Below are 19,790 nucleotides of genomic sequence, written 5' to 3' on the forward strand. Positions count from 1 at the left end.
ATTGGTTACATCCATTATAAATTCTGCTTTAATGCATTTTCTAATAAGTCTCATATAGTTTAAAGACAAAAGCAAAACTAGGGAAAATCTTAAAAGAAATGATAGAATACATTTATGACCTTGGCGTATGGCAGGCCTCAAACAATACACCAAAAGCAACAGTCAGGATGGAATAGATTGGTAAACAGCCATGAATAAACACTAAGAACTTATGAGTGACAAAAATTAAAATGCAAAGTACAAACTAGAAGGAAATATTTGGAAGCTATGTAACTGACTAAGAGAATCGGAAACCATAAAGCACTCCTACAAATTAATAGTAATAAAAAAGGCATAAAACCCCATTTAAAAAGTGGGCAAAGGATATGAGCAAGCAATTCACAACAGACAAAATACATAAAGCCAATAAACTCACGAAAACATGTTCTCTCTCCTTAGTAATCAGAGAGCTGCAAGTTAGAACAGCGTGGTACTATGCTCTCAGGAAATGACTAATCCGCAACTCATCAACCAGGTCTGCTCCATGTCCCTTCCTCCAGGAAGCCTTTTCTGACCCTCACTCTGGGTTAGATTCCTCGTCACACACCAGCCACGCACCCCCACGCACCCCCACGCACCCCCTGCCTCGGCCCGCTGGGGTCTCCTGCCCCAGCCCTGCCTCTCTGGGTCTCTCACTGTTTGGAAGCCCAGGTCTGTCTTTCCCGCTGCACTACGAGCTCCAGGCGCGGGGCTACCGTTAGTCACCGGAGTGTCACTAGCGCTGCCCGGCTCAGGAGGCGCTTGGGGAATGTGCGTGGAATAAAAGAATGGATGGGGAAACTGAGGCCAGGTCCATGGCAGAGCTGGGGCTCAACCCCAAGGCCTCACATAGATAAAGGATCTAGTGTGATCTCCCGCTCAGGGAACCCTGTCGCGAACCCCAGCACACAAGAGGCGCTCCATCAGGGCATTGAAATTGAACTGCTTGGCAACCAGAGACGCTCAGGCCCCGAGACCGCCTGCTCTCTCCAAGCCCTAACCTGCACAGTCCTCCACGACCATAGAGAGCTGAGCGAGACGCGCTCTGGGCTCGACGGCTAGAGAGGCCGGAAGTGCAGCGAGCCCGGGGACGCTCTGGCCGCGCCGCTCTTTTCCCAGCGGCTCGGGGACCAGGAGGTGAGTCCTCCCGGCACCGCGACCACGGGGGCTGGGGCGAGAAGGGCAGTGGGGAGACAGGTGGAGGGGGAGAGGGCTGGAGGCTGCTGGTGGCGATTGGCAGCCGCTGAAGCCAATCAGCAGTTGCGGTGTCCGAGATGGACAGGAGGGAAGGAGGGGCGGGCATCCAGGTGCGATCCCTGGGGCGGGGCGGACGGAAGGTGGGGACCGCGGCGGAGCGGGCGCTGGAAAGGCGGGGTACGGTGACGGAGGGACGAATGGGACGTAGGGACCTCGTGGGGCGGGCGAGCCGCAGGTGGTTTTGCTTCCTCTGGGATTGTGCTTTGGAGAACCTGGGGCTTTGGGTGTTTACAATGGAGGCCTGGGGTTTTGGCGGGGCCGGGTGGGGAACAGATGGCTGTGAGTAGGGGGTTCCTGCTGGGGGGATGGGAATGCAGACGCTGATGTCTCACTGGCCCCGCCGCCCTGTCTTCATTTACAGGCCCCAGAAGAGCCGTGGGATGGACGAAGGGGGAGTGCGACCGCCCGCTGAGCCGCCCACAAGGAAGAAATTCCTCATCTCCTGGACGGGGATGAGGCCCCTCCTGCTGGGGTAGGACAGAGAGATGGGGCGGGGGCGGGGGCGGGGGTGGGGGCGGGGGGCCCCCGCTGGGAGGCTGGGAGGGTTGTGGAGGGAGGGGGACGGGGGCGGGCAGTGGGGCTACAGGGAGGGTTAGGGAATGCTGGAGCCTGGGTCACCTTGGGAAATCAGCCCTTTTCTTTCCATCTCAGTTTCTCTGTCTGTAAAACGTCCTGGTGGCTCTAAGGGCTAAGGCAGAGGCTGCGAACTGGCAGCAAACGAGTCGCCCCGGGATGTGCTGTATGTGGCCAGCACCCTGCAAGGCCCGGATTTCTTGCTGACATTTAAGAATTGGAAGGTTTTGCTTTTTTTTTTTTAAAAAAGCTGGCACTTTTGACATCTCTTGGTAAACCGAAGGACTGGCAGCATGGCGATCTCCTCACAGGAAAGCAGTGGGCTGGTGCTGAGTACTGGCTGCTGCTAATGTGTTATGAAGAAAAGAAAGTGGGCTCAGCCAATGTGGCCCAGTGGTTGAGCTTCGACCTATGAACCAGGAGATCACAGCTCAGTTTAGGTCAGGGCACATGCCCAGGTTGTGGGCTTGATCCTCAGTAAGGGGGCGTGCAGGAGGCAGCCGATCAATGATTCTCTGTCATCATTGATGTTTCTATTCCCCCTTTTCCCTCTCCCTTCCTCTCTGAAATCAATAAAAACATTTTTAAAAAAGGAAGAGAAAGTAGGCTAAGGATATAGGGTGTGATGGAGGAGAGGTGCTGCCTTAGGTAGGACAGTCAAAGGACTGCCTCTTGGAGGAGGTGACATCTTGGCAGAGACGTGAATACGTGATAGAGCGAGCTACGTGACATCTGTGGGGAGAGGGAACAGCCAGTGCAAAGGCTCTGAGGTCAGAGAGAGCCTGACAAGTTTGAGGGCAGCAAGGAGGCCAACGGGGCTGAGTAAGGAAAGCAAGTGGAGTGGGCTATGGTGACAGCTTTGGCTGTTACTCTGAGGCAGGCTATGGGCAGAGGACGGACATGACATGACAGTGTGGGGGCGGTGAGGGTTAGGCAGGGAACGGGTGAGGAGGTGATGACAGTGGTCCCAGGGAGACAAGACGGGACCAAGGTGGAGGCTGAGAAGTTGGGAGAAGTAGAAAGATTCTGATTTTGATCCGTCCCACCATCTCTCCCCACAGGCGAAGCCCTTATTCAGGTCCACTCGGACCCTTCCCACCACGGAGACCTCAGCCCAGGCGGCCCCTCAGACCTACGCTGAGTATGCTATCTCGGGACCTGCAGGAGGGGCTGGAGCCGCACCCCCCACCGGGCCAGAACCCCAGGCAGGAGAGACCCCCAACCAGGCTCCCAAACCAGGGGCAAAATCCAACAGCATCATTGTGAGCCCCCGGCAGGTGAGGAGGAGGATGGAGAAGTGGGACTTTAAGTTTTGGTGGGAAAAATATTAATAAGGATGGCTTTCTGGTAGGCAGTGGAAGGAGGTCTAAGTTCTGGCCATTGTACTCTCAGCAGCACAGTTCATTCATTCATTCACTCATTCATTCATCCATCCATTCATTCAACTACTGTGTGTAGATTGATGCTGCCCCACATGTTTTATTTTTCTATAACAAAAATACCATAGACTGGGTGGCTTAGACAAAAGTTTTGGAATTATTTCTCACAGTTTTGGAGGCTGAGAAGTTCAAGATCGAGGCACGTGCAGAATTGGTGTCTGGTGAGGTTCATAGAGGGCTGTCTTCCCACTGTGTCCTCACGGTGAAGGAAGGGGTGAGGGAGCTCTGGGGTCTCTTTTATAAGGGCACTAATCCCCTTCATGAGGGCTCCACCCATATGACCTAATCACCTCCCCTCACCTCCTAATCCCATTGCATTGAGGGTTAGGGTTTCACTTTTGGTGGGACAGACACATTCCATCCACAACAGGCTGACGTTCTTATTGGGGGTGTGATTGTGTGTGATTTCCTAACCACAGATTTTTTCCTTTATTCAAAAACTATTTCTTGAACACAGACCCGAATTCAAATCCTGCTGTGCTACATAGTAGTTGTGTGATCTTGGGCAAGTGGCTTAACCCATCTGTGCCTTTAAAATGGGGGTTCACGCCCTAACCACTGGTTTGGCTCAGTGGATAGAGTGTCGGCCCGTGGACTGAAGGGTCCCGGGTTGGATTCTGGTCAAGGGCATGGACCTTGGTGGCGGGATCGATCCCCAGTAGCGGGTGTGCAGGAGGCAGCTGATGGATGTTTCTCTCTCATTGATGTTTCTAACTCTATATCCCTCTCCCTTCCTCTCTGTAAACTCAGTAAAATATATTTAAAAATAAATAAATAAAATAAAATGGGGGTTCATCCACTTATAGTCCACAAATGCATTCAGAGGTTGCCAGATGCTGTTCTAGGCTCAGGGGATAGATTGATAGAAAGGAAGCATAAAGTCTCTACAATTGGTGGAGCTGGTGTTCTTTATACAAAGACAATAATAGGACTCCAGCCCTAACCGGTTTGGCTCAGTGGATAGAGCGTCAGCCTGCAGACTGAAAGGTCCCAGGTTCGATTCCGGTCAAGGGCATGTACCTTGGTTGCGGTCACATCCCCAGTTGGGGGTGTGCAGGAGGCAGCTGATCGATGTTTCTCTCTCATTGATGTTTCTAACTCTATATCCCTCTCCCTTCCTCTCTGTGAAAAATCAATAAAATATATTAAAAAAAAAAACAAATGCCCTAATTTAAAAAAAATAATAGGACTCCAGAATGTGAAAAGATGGGGTGGAGCAGGGGCTGGGAGGAATTGGGGAGCATCTGTAAAACTGCCAACAATGAAAAAAAAAAAGATGTGAAAAGATGCTCAATATCATTAGCCATCAGGGAAGTGCATATCAGAACTACAATGAGTGCCCGGCAGCGTGGCTCAGTGGTTTTGATTCTTGGTCAGGGCATATGCCCAGGAGTGCAGGAGGCAGCTAATCAATGATTCTCTCCATCATTGATGTTTCTCTCTCTCTCTCCCTCTCCCTTCCTCTTTGAAATCAATAAACATATATTTTTAAAAAATAAACACAATGCGATTCCACCCACACCCATAAGAATGGCTAGACCAGTGGTCGGCAAACTCATTAGTCAACAGAGCCAAATATCAACAGTACAACGATTGAAATTTCTTTTGAGAACCAAATTTTTTAAACTTAAACTTATAGGTAGGTACATTGTTATTAACTTCATTAGGGTACTCCTAAGCTGGCCTTTGCTAAAAACGTCCTCAAACTGATTGAGGTACGTTCGCTGAGATCGACCCTTCCAACTCTCCCATCCACACTCGTCTTGGATACTTGTTTCGTCTATCTCCTTTCGTTCATCCTCTCTATATGTCCAAACCATCTCAACATACTTTTCTCAATCCTTGACACTACATCTTCTTTCACTCCACAACGTTCCCTAAAATTAACTTAATAAACTTTACTTAAAATTGTTTTTTTTTAAATATATATTTATTGATTTTCTACAGAGAGGAAGGGAGAGGGATAGAGAGTTAGAAACATCGATGAGAGAGAAGCATTGATCAGCTGCCTCCCGCACACCCCCCACCGGGGACGTACCCGCAACCAAGGTACATGCCCTTGACCGAATCGAACCCGGGACCCTTCAGTCCCCAGGCCGACACTCCATCCAGTGAGCCAAACCAACCAGGGCTTTACTTAAAGTTTTAAGTCAACTTCGCACTGTACGTGTGCGCCCGCACGTGGTATTTTGTGGAAGAGCCACACTCAAGGGGCCAAAGAGCCACATGTGGCTCGCGAGCCGCGGTTTGCCAACCACTGGGCTAGACTAAAAAGCACAGACAATAACGAGTGCTGTGAGGCTGCGAAGGCACTGGAACCCTCAGGCACTGCTGGCAGGAATGTGCAATGGTGCAGCCACTTTGGAGAATGGTCTGGCAGTTCCTTAAATGTTTAATAATAGAGTTAGCCTATGACCCAGCAAGTCCACTTCTGGGTACATACCCAAGGATAATGAAGATGTGCGTCCACACAAAATCTTGTACACCAGTGTTCATAGCGGCATTATTCACAATAGCCAAAAAGTGGGTAGAACTCAAACGTCCATCAGCTGAGGACTGGCTTCTTTCACTGAGCTTGTTGAAGGTTCATTCATTCCTTTTCGTTGCTGAGTAGTATTCCATTCTGTGGATTTGCCACAGCTTTATCCATTCCTCCATTGGTGGACAGCTCACTGGGTTATTTGTACTTTTTTGTTATTATAATAATGCTGTGAACTTTTGTGCAGATGAATGTTTTCCGTTCTCTTGGGTATTGATCTCGGAGTGGATTTGGTGGGTCACATGGTCTCTCCATGTTTAACTTTTTCAGGAACTCCCAGACTATTTTCTAAAAAGTTGCACCATTTTACATTCCCACCAGTAATGTGCGAATGTCCCAGTCTCACCACCTTCTCCCCACCTGTCATTGTCCTCCTGCTTCTGGTCATGTCCTTCAAAAATTAAAGTACCTCCCTTGCTCAGACCTTTCCATGGCTCCCAGTGCCTCGGGTCAGATGGCCCAGGGCCTGCGGGACGGCGGACCCCTGCAGGCCCTTCCCGCCCCAGCTGCTCTGATAACCCACACCCACCACGAGAGCAGGTCCCACCCTCTTAGAACCACATCCCACCTTCACTTGGCAATCACACGTTCATCCCCGAGATCATTTTGTTTAATGTCTGTGTCCCGCACGGGAGCAGGGATTTTGTCTGTCTGGGTCACTGCTATATCTCCAGCACTTAGACACATGGGTGGTGCTCATTAAATACTTACTGGATGGATTAGAGCAGGGGTCCTCAAACTACGGCCCGCGGGCCACATGCGGCCCGCCGGAAACATTTATCCGGCCCGCCGGGTGTTTTTGCCACCGCTGCCTGTCCTGCTTAGCAGCCAACTCGTCCCGGGCCCGCAGTGCGCATGTGTGGAATGTCTGAGGGACAGTGAACTGGCCCCCTGTTTAAAAAGTTTGAGGACCTCTGGATTAGAGCTTGACTTCCCCAGAGAATTGCAGTTTTAGGCTACAGGGTAAGTTCAGGGTAGAACGGGAGAGGAGCCTGCTGAGCAGACTCTGGTCTAAATTAAACTATATAGGTAGGTACATTGTTATTAACTTAATTAGGGTGCTCCTAAGGCTTAGGAAGAGCCACACTCAAGGGGCCAAAGAGCCGCATGTGGCTCGCGAGCCGCAGTTTGCCGACCACACGGCTGGGGGAAAAGGCTGAGTTAGAGACAGACCCAGGGACCCTTCAGTTCAAGCCTGGGGCTCGGGGAGAGGGGCCTAGGTCAAAGCTGGAGTGTCAAGGACATGTTGGGCTCAAGAAGAGGCAAGTCTACCCGGCCAGTGTGGCTCAGTGGTTGAGCATCGACCTATGAACCAGGAGGTCATGGTTCAGTACCAGTCAGGGCACATGCCTGGGATCCCCAGTGTGGGGCATGCAGGAGGCAGCTGGTCAATGATTCTCTCTCATCATTGATGTTTCTTTTTTTTTTTTAATTTCTTTATTGATTAAGTTATTACATATGTGTCTGTATCCCCACATTACCCCCCATCATTGACGTTTCTATCTCTCTCTCTCCCTCTCTCTTCTTCACTCTCCCTCTCCCTTCCTCACGGGTGTCAGGGAATCTAGCCATGGCCTCCTGGTTCATGGTTCAATGCTTAACCACTGAGCCGAACTGGCCAGGCAGAGGAGGAGAGAGAAGTTGCAAGACCCAGGCTAAGGGCAAGAGAAGGGTGGAGAGGTGCTGAGAGAGGTGGGGCCCTGGGGTGGCCGTGGCTCCAGGGTCATCCCTGTTCATGGCTTCTGCTCTTCCTCCCTCCCCAGAGGGGCAACCCCGTACTGAAGTTTGTGCGCAACGTGCCCTGGGAATTTGGCGACGTGGTTCCTGACTACGTGCTGGGTCAGAGCACCTGTGCCCTCTTCCTCAGGTGAGCTCTGGGGCTGTCCCACCGCAGGAGGGCACGGAGGGTGTGCGCTGGTCTTCTAGGCTCTTCCCCAGGAGGCCGCCAGGCATGGCCCTGTGCGCTCTGGGCCTCGGGTGGGAGGAAGAGGCCGGGCCTGGGGCGCCCGGAGTGACAAGAGCTGTGGGCCCAGACTCCTGTGTCTGAGCAGGTTGGGGGCCGGGTCACTCATGCCCCAGACGGAGTGACTCCAACATCCAGGACTGAAGTTGACAAGAGCCAGATTTCCCTGACCTCCCCGCACCCCCCCCCCGCCCCCCCGCCCCCCCCCCCTTAAACCCGGAGCCCTTCTCCAGACAGAGGCAGAGGGGAAGTGAAACTTCGAAGTTGCTGGCCTCCCTGCAGGCGTGAGAGCTGGCGGCTCCCGGGCATGGATGTCCCCTGGTTCCCAGGTGCAGAAGCCCCCCCACCCCCACCAGCCAAAGTCCTGGCGTGGCCCCAGCTTCCCAAGACCAGCTGCACGGGTCCCGGTCTTGCTCTTCAGGGCACTGGTCTCCTCTGCCTGAAGCCAGTCTCCCCTCCTCAGTGAAGACCCTGGGGCCAACCTTGGAGGGAGCCCGAGCCAGGCAGCCAGGCAGCCGCTGCTGCAAACCCCTCTGTGCCCCTCCTGCAAGGGAGAGGCCGCTTACCCTCTCCGAGCCTCAGCTCCTGGCCAGGCTGCCCCTGCTCCCTGCGTGTTAGCGTGAGGAAGGGCTCCCCGGAACTCGGGGCCACGAGACCTCTCAATCCTTCCTCCCCCCTTTCCCAGCCTCCGCTACCACAACCTCCACCCGGACTACATCCACGAGCGGCTGCAGAGCCTGGGGAAGAGCTTCGCCCTGCGGGTCCTGCTCGTGCAGGTGGATGTGGTAAGCAGGGGTCCTCCCTCCAGCCTCACTGCCCCCGCCTGTGCAGCGGGAGCCTTGGGCCTCCTGGTAGCAAGGGGACTGTTGAACCCCTTCCAGGGAGAAATGCAAGTGTCTCATGGCCTCCAGCCTTGACCCCTCTCATCCTTATAGCCACCAGAGGGGTCTTCCTAACGCACAGGTCTGGTGTTAAAACCCCTAAATGGGCCCTGGCCATTGCTGCTCAGTGGTTAGACCATCGGCCCACGTACTGAAGGGTCTCGGGTTTGATTTCTGGTCAAGGGCTAAAGGTTCGATCCCTGGCCCCAGTCAGGCAGCCAATCAATGTCTCTCTCTCACATCAGTGTTTCTCTCTCTCTCCCTCCCTACCTCCCTTCCACTCTCTCTAAAATATCGATGGGAAAAATATCCTTGGGTGAGGATTGACAACCAAAAATACCCTAAGTGGCTTCCCAGTGCTCGCCATGGCCCAGGACGCTCTCTGTGTCCCCACCCTCGCCCAGCTCTCTGGGCTCATGCCTAAGCTCCCGTGTGAAAACCCTTTCTTCTGCCCTGGCAGGTGGCTCCCTTGGTTAGAGTGTTGTTCCAATACGTCAAGGTAGCAGGTCTGATCCCCGGTCAGGACACATACAAGAATCAACCGGTGAATGCATGAATAAGTGGAACAACACATGGATGTTTCTCCCCCTCCCTCCTTCCCCCTTCCCCTCTCTCTCTCTAAAGTCAATTTTTAAAAAACCTTTCTTTCCCATCCTCCATCCCATATTGAGTGATTGCCATTGCTCGAGCCCTCTCTTTCCTCCCATCCTTGCACATGCTCTTCCCTATGTTTAAGGTTCCCTTCTCTGCTCTCCTGTGCTGCCTTTACTCCTCTTCATCCTCCGTAAGGTCCCAGCTCGGATGTCTTCTCCTCTCGGAAGCTCTCCCCAAACTCACCCAGGTCATGGGCTCCTCTGGATTCCCCGCCCCCGGCCCCTTCAGCTCTGGCCACTCTGGTCCTCACTGTCTGAGGATGGGTCTGTCCCTTCTTCAGACTGAGCTCCAGGAGGCTAGAACCAGGGCTGTCTCGGTCACTGCTGGGTCCTGGAACTGCCCGGCACAGGCCAGGCGCCCAGTAGGAGCTTAGGGAGTGTCAACTGAATGGAAGGATCCTGGCATCCTAAGCCACTGTGTTTTCAAGACTATAATGCCTTGCTTTCTCCCAGATCTCTCATTCTGATTTTCTCCTCTTCCCAGAAAGATCCTCAGCAGGCCCTCAAGGAGCTGGCTAAGATGTGCATCCTGGCAGACTGCACGCTGGTCCTTGCCTGGAGGTGAGATCGAGGCTCCCGGCCAGGTCAGGCTCTATCCGAGTCTTTCCTCTCCCCCAGCCTTCTCAGCCCTCCCCTCTCCTCCCGTGAACTCTCTGTGAGCCTGGTCCAGGCACTGCCACCTCTGGCCTCAATGTCTTCATCTGTAAAATAGGGTCCTACTGTCTTTCTTGTACGGATGTAGGCACAAAGGCAGGTAACGTAGATCAAATTCCCAGGACCGTACTAGTCACTTATGAATTAGACATAAAATCTAGCTGAACAATTAATTGCACGTCTGGCTCTCTAAAGACCATAGATTGGTTCTCCAATTGGGGGAAAAAGAACCCCTCTCTCACACCATAAACAAAATGAAAATCCTGACAAGTGATTTTTTAAAAAGTACAATAGCCCTAGTTGGTTTGGCTCAGTGGATAGAGCATCAGCCTGCGGACTGAAGCGTCCCGGGTTCAATTCCAGTCAAGGGCACATGCCCAGGTTGTGGGCTTGATCCCCAGTAAGGGGTGTGCAGGAGGCAGCCAATCAATGATTCTCTCTCATTGATGTTTCTATCTCTTTCTCCCTCTCCCTTCCTCTCTGAAATCAATAAAAATATATTTTGGGGGGAAAAAAGTACAATAGCCCAGCTAGAGTGGCTCAGTTGGTTGAACGTTGTCCTATGCACCAAAAGACTGCTGGTTCCATTCCTGGTCAGGGCACATACCCGGGTTGTGGTTTCAATCCTCGATTGGGGCACATAAGGAAGGTAACTGATCCATGTTTCTCTTTCTCCCTCTCCCTCTCCCTCTCCCTCTCTGCCCCTTTCCCTCCCTCCCTTCTACTATCTCTAAAAATATAAAAATCAATGGGAATAAAAATCAATGGAAAAAATATCCTCAGGTGAGGATTAACAAAAAAATTTTTTTTACAATAAAAGCGTTACAAGGAATCTAATGGGAGAATATTTTTTATAATCTTGGGGTATGAAAAGTCTTCCAAAGCAAGACATAAACCCCTAAATCCATAAAGGAAAAGATTGGCTGATTTGAGAAAATTATAATTTGAAACTTTTGGATGTTAAGAGATACTGTAAACAAAGTTAAAAGGCAAATGACAACCCTAGCCTGTTGCTCAGTGGTTAGAGCATCTGCCAGAGGACTGAGGGGTCTCGGGTTCGATTCTGGTCAAAGGCATGTATCTCGGTTACATGCTTGATCCCTGGCCCCAGTCGGGGGAGTGCAGGAGGCAACCAATCAATGGGTCTCTCTCACATCGATGTTTCTCTCTCTGTCTCTCTCCCTCCCTTCCACTCTTTCTAAAAAACCAGTGGAAGAAATACCCTCGGATGAAGATTAACAACAACAAAAAAAGGGCAAATGACAGACTAAGAAAAAAGACTAGGTGTGTATATAACAGATTTTTTTTTAAATATATTTTATTGATTTTTTACAGAGAGGAAGGGAGAGGGCTAGAGAGTTAGAAACATCGATGAGAGAGAATCATCGATCAGCTGCCTCCTGCACATCTCCCACTGGGGATGTGCCCGCAACCAACGTACAGCCAACCACCCCTGGTTCCCCGTTCGCCATCGGGTGATGGGAGCCTGCTGGCCGGGGCACTGAGCCAAACCGGTTTTGAGTGCGCCTCACAGTGACTGGTCGAGCGGTCGTTCTGGTCGTTCCGCTGTTAGGGGTCAATTTGCCCTATTACCCTTTTATTTATATAGGATAGGATGGTAAAAGATATTTAAATTTTTGTTTGTTAATCCTTATCTGAGGACATTTTGTTGTTAATCCCTTATCTGAGGACATTTCTCCCATTGATTTTTATGTTTTTTTTAAATCCTAAATGTTTTTTTTAATACTTCAAAGCCACAGCCAACTTTATATTTTATTTTTAAAATTAATCTTAGAGCCCTAACTGGTTTGGCTCAGTGGATAGAGCGTCAGCCTGTGGACTGAAGGGTCCTGGATTCGATTCCCTTCGTTGCAGGCTCCCGACCCTGGGCATGTGGGAAGCAACCAATTGATGTGTTTCTCTCACATTGGTGTTTCTCTCTGTCTCTCCCTCTCCCTTCCACTGTCTTTAAAAAAAAAAATCCTTGGGTGAGGATTTAAAAAAAATAAAATAAAATTAATCCTAGAGAGAGGAAGGGAGGGAGAGAAAATTATTGATGTGAGAGAGGAACATCGATCGGTTGCCCCTGCACATGCCCCAATGGGGGATCAAACCCAAAACCTGGGTATGTGCCCTGACCTGGAATTGAACCTGCCACCTTCTGGTGTATGGGACGAAACTACAATCAACTGAGCCACACCAGGCAGGGCTAAATGTTTTGTTTTGTTTTGTTTTTAATATATTTTATTGATTTTTTACAGAGAGGAGGGAGAGGGATAGAGAGTTAGAAACATCGATGAGAGAGAAACATCAATCAGCTGCCTCCTGCACACTCCCCACTGGGGATGTGCCCGCAACAAAGGTACATGCCCTTGACCGGAATCAAACCTGAGACCCTTGAGTCCGCAGGCCGACGCTCTATCCACTGAGCCAAACCAGTTAGGGCAGGGCTAAATGTTTATATTCATTATATGTTTATAAAGAACCTCTTACAAGTCAATAAGAAAAAGGTGACCCAATTTTTAAAAAGTCTAATACAGGTGGCCAAAAACTCCTAGAAAATTAATCAACCATATTATAGTTTATCAGGAAAAAAGTAAAATTTGAAAAATGAGGTGCCATTTTTCACCCATTAATTTGGTGAAAACATCAAGACGGAGAGTATGAATCGGGCACCCACATGTTCAGTTGGCAGGAGACGTGATTGACTATCAAAACATGGAGGAAGTAATGGGTAAAGGAGGTCAAATATATGGTGATGGAAGGAGATTAGACTTTGGGTGGTGAACATGCAATGCAGTGTACAGATGATGTATTATATAATTGTGCACCTGAAACCTATATAATTTTATTAACCAATGTCACCCCAGTAAATTTAATAGTAATAATAATTTTTAAAAACCAGAAAATAGACACACAAATTTCTGCACTTGGAATTTCTACTTGCTGATGATCCCTGCTTGTGTGTGCAGTGACACAGCTGTAACATGTAGTTTAAAATTCAGAAGTGATATAGAAAGGGTATATGTATAGACTGCATATACACTGAGTGGCCAGATTATTATGACCACCCCATCAGTACTTCATTGACACTTCCAAAAATACTGAATATTGAAAACTTCCTAAGCAAAGACTCTCAAGGTTTTATTATTATTTGCATAACTAATTCACTTCATTGTACTGATGGGGTGGTCATAATAATCTGGCCACTCAGTATACACACACACATATAATCAGCAATATATACAGAGAAGTGTCTCCTCTACCCCTTCTTCCTACTCCCCTTCCCCTTCCCACTGTTGTTGGTTTCTTGGTTCCCTTTCAATGTTTCTATAAAACACAAGCTGCATGTGCGAAAACATCTTAGTTTCCTTCCTTTCTTAGACGTAGCATATACTACGTACACATGCTCCTTGGCTTACGATGGGGTTACCGCCCAATAAGCCCATTGTAAGTTGAAAATACCGTCAGGTGAAATGCAGTTGATACACCTCCCCTGCAGACGGCGTGGCAGCCTGGCCGGTCTCTGCTGGGTGTGCATCACTTCTGCGCATTGTGAAGTCGACAAGTCGTAAGTCGGAGCAGTGCGCTGGGCACTGTCCGTAGACTGCTCTGTGCTTTGCGGTGTCATTATCTGGAGGTCTTTTCCATGTCCGTGTAGAGAGCAGCCTCATTCTTTGTTTCATAGCTGTGCAGTAGTCCAATATAGTATCCACATTTTAAAAAATTAATACACATTATTATTTAAGAGCAGTTTTAAGTTTATAGACAAATTGATCAGAAAGTACAGACTTCTGCCCTGGCCGGTGTGGCTCTGTTGGTTGGAGCGTCGTCCTGTGCACCAAAGGGTGGTGGGTTCGATCACAGTCGGGGCACATGCCCAGGTTGCAGGTTCCATTCCCGGTTAGGGTGCAGGCAGTAGGCAAACAGTCGATGTTTCTCTCTCCATTCGTCTCTCTTTAAAAAAAAAAAATTGTGTGTGTATATATATATATATGTATATATATATACATATACATATATATATATATTTGGTGATTTCAGAGAGGAAGGGAGAGAGAGATAGAAACATTAATGATGAGAGAGAATCATTGATTCATTGATTGGCTGCCTCCTGCATGACCCCCACTGGGGACCAAACCTGCAACCCAGGCATAGGCCCTGATGGGGAATCAAACCGTGACCTCCTGGTTCATAGGTTGACCTGAGCCATGCCAGCCGGGCTCCCTCCACCTCCCTAAAGTCAATTAAAAAAGAAAAAGTATAGAGTTCCCACATACGATTTCTCCTAGTATTTCCATCTTGTATTAATTAGTGTGATACATTTGTTACAATCGTGTTGTACATTCTATAGGTCTTGACAGAGATATGACCTGTGTCCAAAATTCCTGCATCCAGTGATTCACTCCATGTCCAGCCCCTCTCCGTCTCTGTTGGATGGGGGGGGGGGGGGGGGCAGAAGCTTACAGAATAGTTTCACTGCCCCACGTAAAAGTCCCGTGTGTCTCCCCCGTCATCCCTCCCTCCCTCCCCTACGCCCGGGCAACCACTGCTCTTTGTACTGTCTGCACAGTTTGCCTTTTCCAGATGTCCTACTGGAACCATAGCGTATACAGCTGAAAGGGAGAAACCCAGGGCCCTCTTGTGCCTGGAGAGCCCCAGTTCTTCCTCAGGGCGGGTCTTTATCCTGTGTCTCCGTCACTACTCAGAAAGTACTCCACTTCCGGCCACTAAATGTGCGGGGGTTTTCCCCACACCAAGCAGTCCTCTGCGATACCGGCTTGGTTTCCTACAATTTTTTAAAAAAATATATTTTATTGATTTTTTACAGAGAGAAAGGGAGAGAGATAGAGAGAAACATCGATCGGCTGCCTCCTGCACGCCCCCTACTGGGGATGTGCCTGCAACCAGGGTACATGCCCTTGACCGGAATCGAACCTGGCACCCTTCAGTCCGCAGGCCGACGCTCTATCCACTGAGCCAAACCGGCTAGGGCGGTTTCCTACAATTTAACTCAATCCTGTCGCCATCTATCTGGAGACAGGCAGATCCCACACACACTCCAGGCGCCGGCTGCCGTCACCTGAGCTTCTGACCAAGCGGCTACAGAGGGAGGTCCCCACGACCCCTCAGGTTTGACACTTTGCTGGAGTGGCTCATCCAACTCAGCGGAACACTGACTTAGGTTTCCCAGTTTATTTATTTTTTAATTTAGTCCTTATCCGCAGATGTGTTTTTTAATTGATTTTAGAGAGTGGGGAGTGGGGGTGGGGAGAGAAACATTGATCAGCTGCCTCCCAAACGCACCCCGACTGGGGATCGGGCCGAAACCAAGGCCTGAGCAGGAATGGAGCCTGCAGCCTTTTGGTGCACAGGCCGCTCCAACCAGCTGAGACACCAGCCAGCCTGTTTACCAGTCATTAAAGGAGAGAGATGAACAGCCAGGTGAGGAGAGACTGAGGGCGAGGTCTGGGAGGATCCCAAGTGCAAGACTGTCTGTCCCCGTGGAGAGGGAGTGAGTCACGCCGCTGGGGTGGATGTGCTGACCAGCCCGGATGCTCTCTGAACCCCGTGCTTCTGAGAGAGTAGGAAGCTCCCGCACGTCGGCACCATCAATGATTAACTCCCTTCCAGCCCCTCTCCGTCCCCGGAGGATGGGGTTGGGCTGGGGCAGAAACTTCCAGGTTCCTGATCACGGCTTGGACTTACTTTCCGGTGACCAGCCCCACCCAGGAGCCCACCGGGAGTCACCTCGTTAGAACAGAAGATGCTCGGGGCTCTTACCACTTAAGAACTCACAGGGTCTCGGCAGCCCTGTGCCAGGAACCCAGGGCAGACACCACCTCGATTGTATACTATCTCACAGCCTCTTCGGATTGGCTCCTTCCACTGAGCTCTGACGGTTCCTCCATGTCTTTTCATGTCTTGGTAGCTCACTTTTTTTGTTGTTGTTGTTAATCCTCACCTGAGGATATTCTTTCCATTTATTTTTTGGAGAGAATGGAAGGGAGGGGGAGAAACAGAGAGAGAGAGAAGCATCAGTGTGAGAGAGACACATCGATTGGTTGCCTCCTGCACACTCCCTGACTGGTGCCAGGGACCAAGCCTGCAGCCGAGGTACGTGCCTTTGACTGGAATTGAACCCCGGGATCCTTCAGTCTGCAGGTTGACACTCTAACCACTGAGCAACCGGTTAGGGCGGTAACTTGTTTTTAATCACTGAATAATATCTCATGGTCTGGATCCACATTCTTTTCCAGCTGTTAAACTATCCCATTGTGTAGATGGAACAGGTCAACCCCTATTGGTAGACACTGGGGTGGTCTCTGTCTTTTGCCGTTACCACCAACACTCCTACTTCTGTCCTGAATCCCGGGAATGGGTTTTTTAGGCCAAAGGATATTTGTGACGCTGTGCCTTCCCTCCGGGTATGTACCTCTATACTGTTGGAGTATTTGGAAAAATGTATTTATGTATTAGTTGTATATTAAAGCAAAAGCGAGAATAAAAATCGCTCTGTTGTGTGGGAAGTGGCAGAGTGTAGAGCTGGCGGGTGAGACCGCCCACTGAGGGAGCCGTCTCCTCCTCGCCGGCCGTGTAACCAGGGCAAGGGGCTCAGCCCCCACGGATCTCTCAGGGCATTCCAGAAGCTTCTGAACATAATGGGCTTAGGCCAGTGACTGGCATACAGGCCCCACACGGGATATTTTGCAGCCATTTAATAAATGAGGCTGAGCTCTCTCTCTTAACGTGGAAAGATGTCCTGGTTATACTGTAGAATGCAAAAATGAAAGCAAGTTATAGAACTGGATCCAGTGTGCTAACCTGTGTGTCCTGAACAAATGTCATTACAATAATAATAATAATACCTGCTGCATAGAGAGAAAAGCTGCAAAGCCCATTTTATGGAAAACAATTGAATTAGAAAAATGAACGTTTCTTTCAAGAATGTAATAAAAAAATACAATCGACATTTAATCAATAAACATTTTTTACTAGCTGGATTTTGAAGGCTAAGAAAATGCAAGACAAATACTTTATTTACTTCGACTCAGTTCATTAGTCTCAATTTCCAGAGGAAAAAGGCCAGCACATATAGACCCTTTTTATGATTTAGCTGTTTCCACTGTTTGAAACAGTTAATTACATGTCAAAAAAACTGGGCCTGCCCTGACTGGTTTGTCTCAGTGGATAGAGCATTGCGGACTGAAGGGTCCCAGGTTCAATTCTGGTCAAGGGCATGTACCTTGATTGCGGGCATATCCCCAGTAGGGGGTGTGCAGGAGGCAACTGATCAATGTTTCTCTCTCATCGATGTTTCTAACTCTATCCCTATCCCTTCCTCTCTGTAAAAAATCAATAAAATATATTTTTTTAAAAAACTGGGCCTAATGTCAAAATTAATGGTGATTATTAAATCATGTTTATTGCTATAAAGGATTCAGCAGTCAGCACCCTGAGCTTTTCCTTTTTTTTAAATATATATTTTATTGATTTTTTTTACAGAGAGGAAGGAAGAGGGATAGTTAGAAACATCTATCAGCTGCCTCCTGCACACCTCCCACTGTGGATGTGCCCGCAACCAATGTACATGCCCTTGACCAGAATCAAACCTGGGACCCTTGAGTCCGCAGGCCGACACTCTATCCACTGAGCCAAACCAGTTAGGACTGAGCTTTTCTTTTGAAGGTGGGCTTTATTTTTTTTAATGTATTGATTGATTGATTGATTGATTTTAGAGAGAGGAAGGGGAGGAGAGAGAAAGAAACATTGCTTTGTTGTTTCACTTGTTTATGCATGCATTGGTTACTTCTTATATGTGCCCTGATTGGGGATCGAACCCACAACCTTGGCATATCAGGAAGATATTCTAACCAACTAGCTACCCAGCCAAGGAGAAGGTGGGCTGTATAGGAACCCTATCAGAAGCTGCTTTTCTTGGTGGTGGGAAGCTGAATGCTCATGAGGTTGTCTTCCTGTGGTTGGGAAAATAAACAGTAGTTCTGGTTCTGCTCTCTCAAACCCGCAGCAAAGGGTCCGGGCGCTGGCGTCCCTTCCAGAATAGCTGACAGTTCTTGAACAGGCTTCCATGCCAGGCCCTGACAGAGCGGTGACTCACTGAACTGTCACAGTTCTGCCACCAGCCCACTTGACAGATGAGGAAACTGAGGCCCAGAGAGGTTAAAATCACTGGCTCAGGGCCACTCATGTGGGAAGTGAGCCCTGAACCCACTGGTCAGGGTCCCCAAGCTCTGGTCTTTAGCCAGAAAAAATGTGTAAAATACCCAGGGGGCATTTAGAGCAGGCTGAGAATGTTCATTTTTCTTTTAAAAAAAATATTTTTTATTGATATTTTACAGAGAGGAAGGGAGAGGGATAGAGAGTTAGAAACATCGATGAGAAACATCGATCAGCTGCCTCATGCACACTCCCCACTGGGGATGTGCCCGCAACCAAGGTACATGCCCTTGACCGGAATCGAACCTGGGACCCTTCAGTCCGCAAGCAGATGCTCTATGCACTGAGCCAAACCGGTTAGGGCCATTTTTCTTTTTTTAAAAATATATTTTTATTGATTTCAGAGAGGAAGGGGGAGGGAGAGAGCGATAGAAACATCAGTGATGAGAATCATTGATTGGCTGCCTCCTGCTCGCCCCCTTACTGGTGATGGAGCCCTCAACCCGGGCATGTGCCCTTGACCAGAATTGAACCTGGGACCCTTCAGTCCGCAGGCCGACGCTCTATCCACTGAACCAAACTGGCTAGGGCTGTTCATTTTCCTGTAGATTAGAGTTTGAAATTTTTAGCATCAGCAATTACTGCCAGAATGAAATGAATCTAAAACATGACCCCTCCTCACCCTGGCTGACACCATGTCCTCTCACCCCAGCCCCGAGGAGGCCGGGCGGTACCTGGAGACCTACAAGGCTTACGAGCAGAAGCCGGCAGACCTCCTGATGGAGAAGCTGGAGCAGGACTTCGTCTCCCGGGTGAGGCCACGTCACCCCCCTGCCCGGCTGTCCCCCAGCACCTTGCTGGGTGTTTGAGCTTCATTTCCCATCGTCAGTCATGCCTCTCCTCCCCAACCCCACCCTCCACTTCCAGTCTCCCCTCTCCCACCCGAACAGCAGCTAACGGGGTCTTTCTAAGCACAAACCTGATCCTGCCCTCCCCAGCTCAAAACCGTCCTGTGGCTCCCCAGCGCCCTCAGCGAAAGCCTGGCTTTCTTGCCCTGCTCTACCAGGCCCTGCCGCCCCCTGCCCTTGCATTCTCTGTCCTTTCTCCCACGCCTACCGGCCTCTCTCAGTATCCCATCTTTCACACATGAGCTCTGTTGCTCTCTTCTCCAGGAAGCCCTCCCTGATCCCCAGGCCAGGTCAGGTGCCCCCACTGGTCCCCCATCCCAGCCCATCTGAGTCACCACTGTCTGGGACTAATTTGTCTCCCGCACTGTACTGGGATCCCCAGGAGGGCAGAGCCGGGCTGTCTTGGTCCCTGCTGTGTCTCCAGCACCACCCAGCTCTCAATGGGTACTCAAGGACTATCCACTGAACGAATGATTGACTCTGGGCTCCAGTCCTATATAATAAAAGGGTAATATGCCAATCAACTGAACAGCGGAACTACCAGTGGCTATGATGCACACTGACCACCTGTGGAGCTGCCCCCTGGTGGTCAGTGCGCCCCCATGGGGGAGCGCCACTCAGCCAGAAGCCAGGCTCACAGCTGGCGAGTACAGCTGTTGTGGCAGGAGCCTCATGCCTCCATGAGGGCTCTGGGCTGCAAGGGCGCAAGCCAGGCTGAGGGACCGCC

General features: G+C 50.0%; 1 protein-coding gene across 1 annotated transcript in view; it reads left to right on the forward strand.

Moving 5' to 3' along the window:
• Positions 1-1,637: 1,637 nt before the first annotated feature.
• Positions 1,638-19,790, forward strand: part of ERCC1 (ERCC excision repair 1, endonuclease non-catalytic subunit) — a 19,330-nt gene continuing 1,177 nt past the window's right edge. Inside the window, 7 exon segments of the mRNA XM_014449215.2 lie at positions 1,638-1,713; positions 1,716-1,747; positions 2,910-3,125; positions 7,590-7,693; positions 8,475-8,574; positions 9,808-9,884; positions 18,868-18,967. Coding sequence (XP_014304701.2) covers positions 1,656-1,713; positions 1,716-1,747; positions 2,910-3,125; positions 7,590-7,693; positions 8,475-8,574; positions 9,808-9,884; positions 18,868-18,967 — 687 coding nt within the window. The 5' untranslated portion in view covers positions 1,638-1,655.

Source organism: Myotis lucifugus, unplaced genomic scaffold, assembly GCF_000147115.1.
Source record: "Myotis lucifugus unplaced genomic scaffold, Myoluc2.0 scaffold_1073, whole genome shotgun sequence".
NCBI classification, from domain to species: Eukaryota; Metazoa; Chordata; class Mammalia; order Chiroptera; family Vespertilionidae; genus Myotis; species Myotis lucifugus.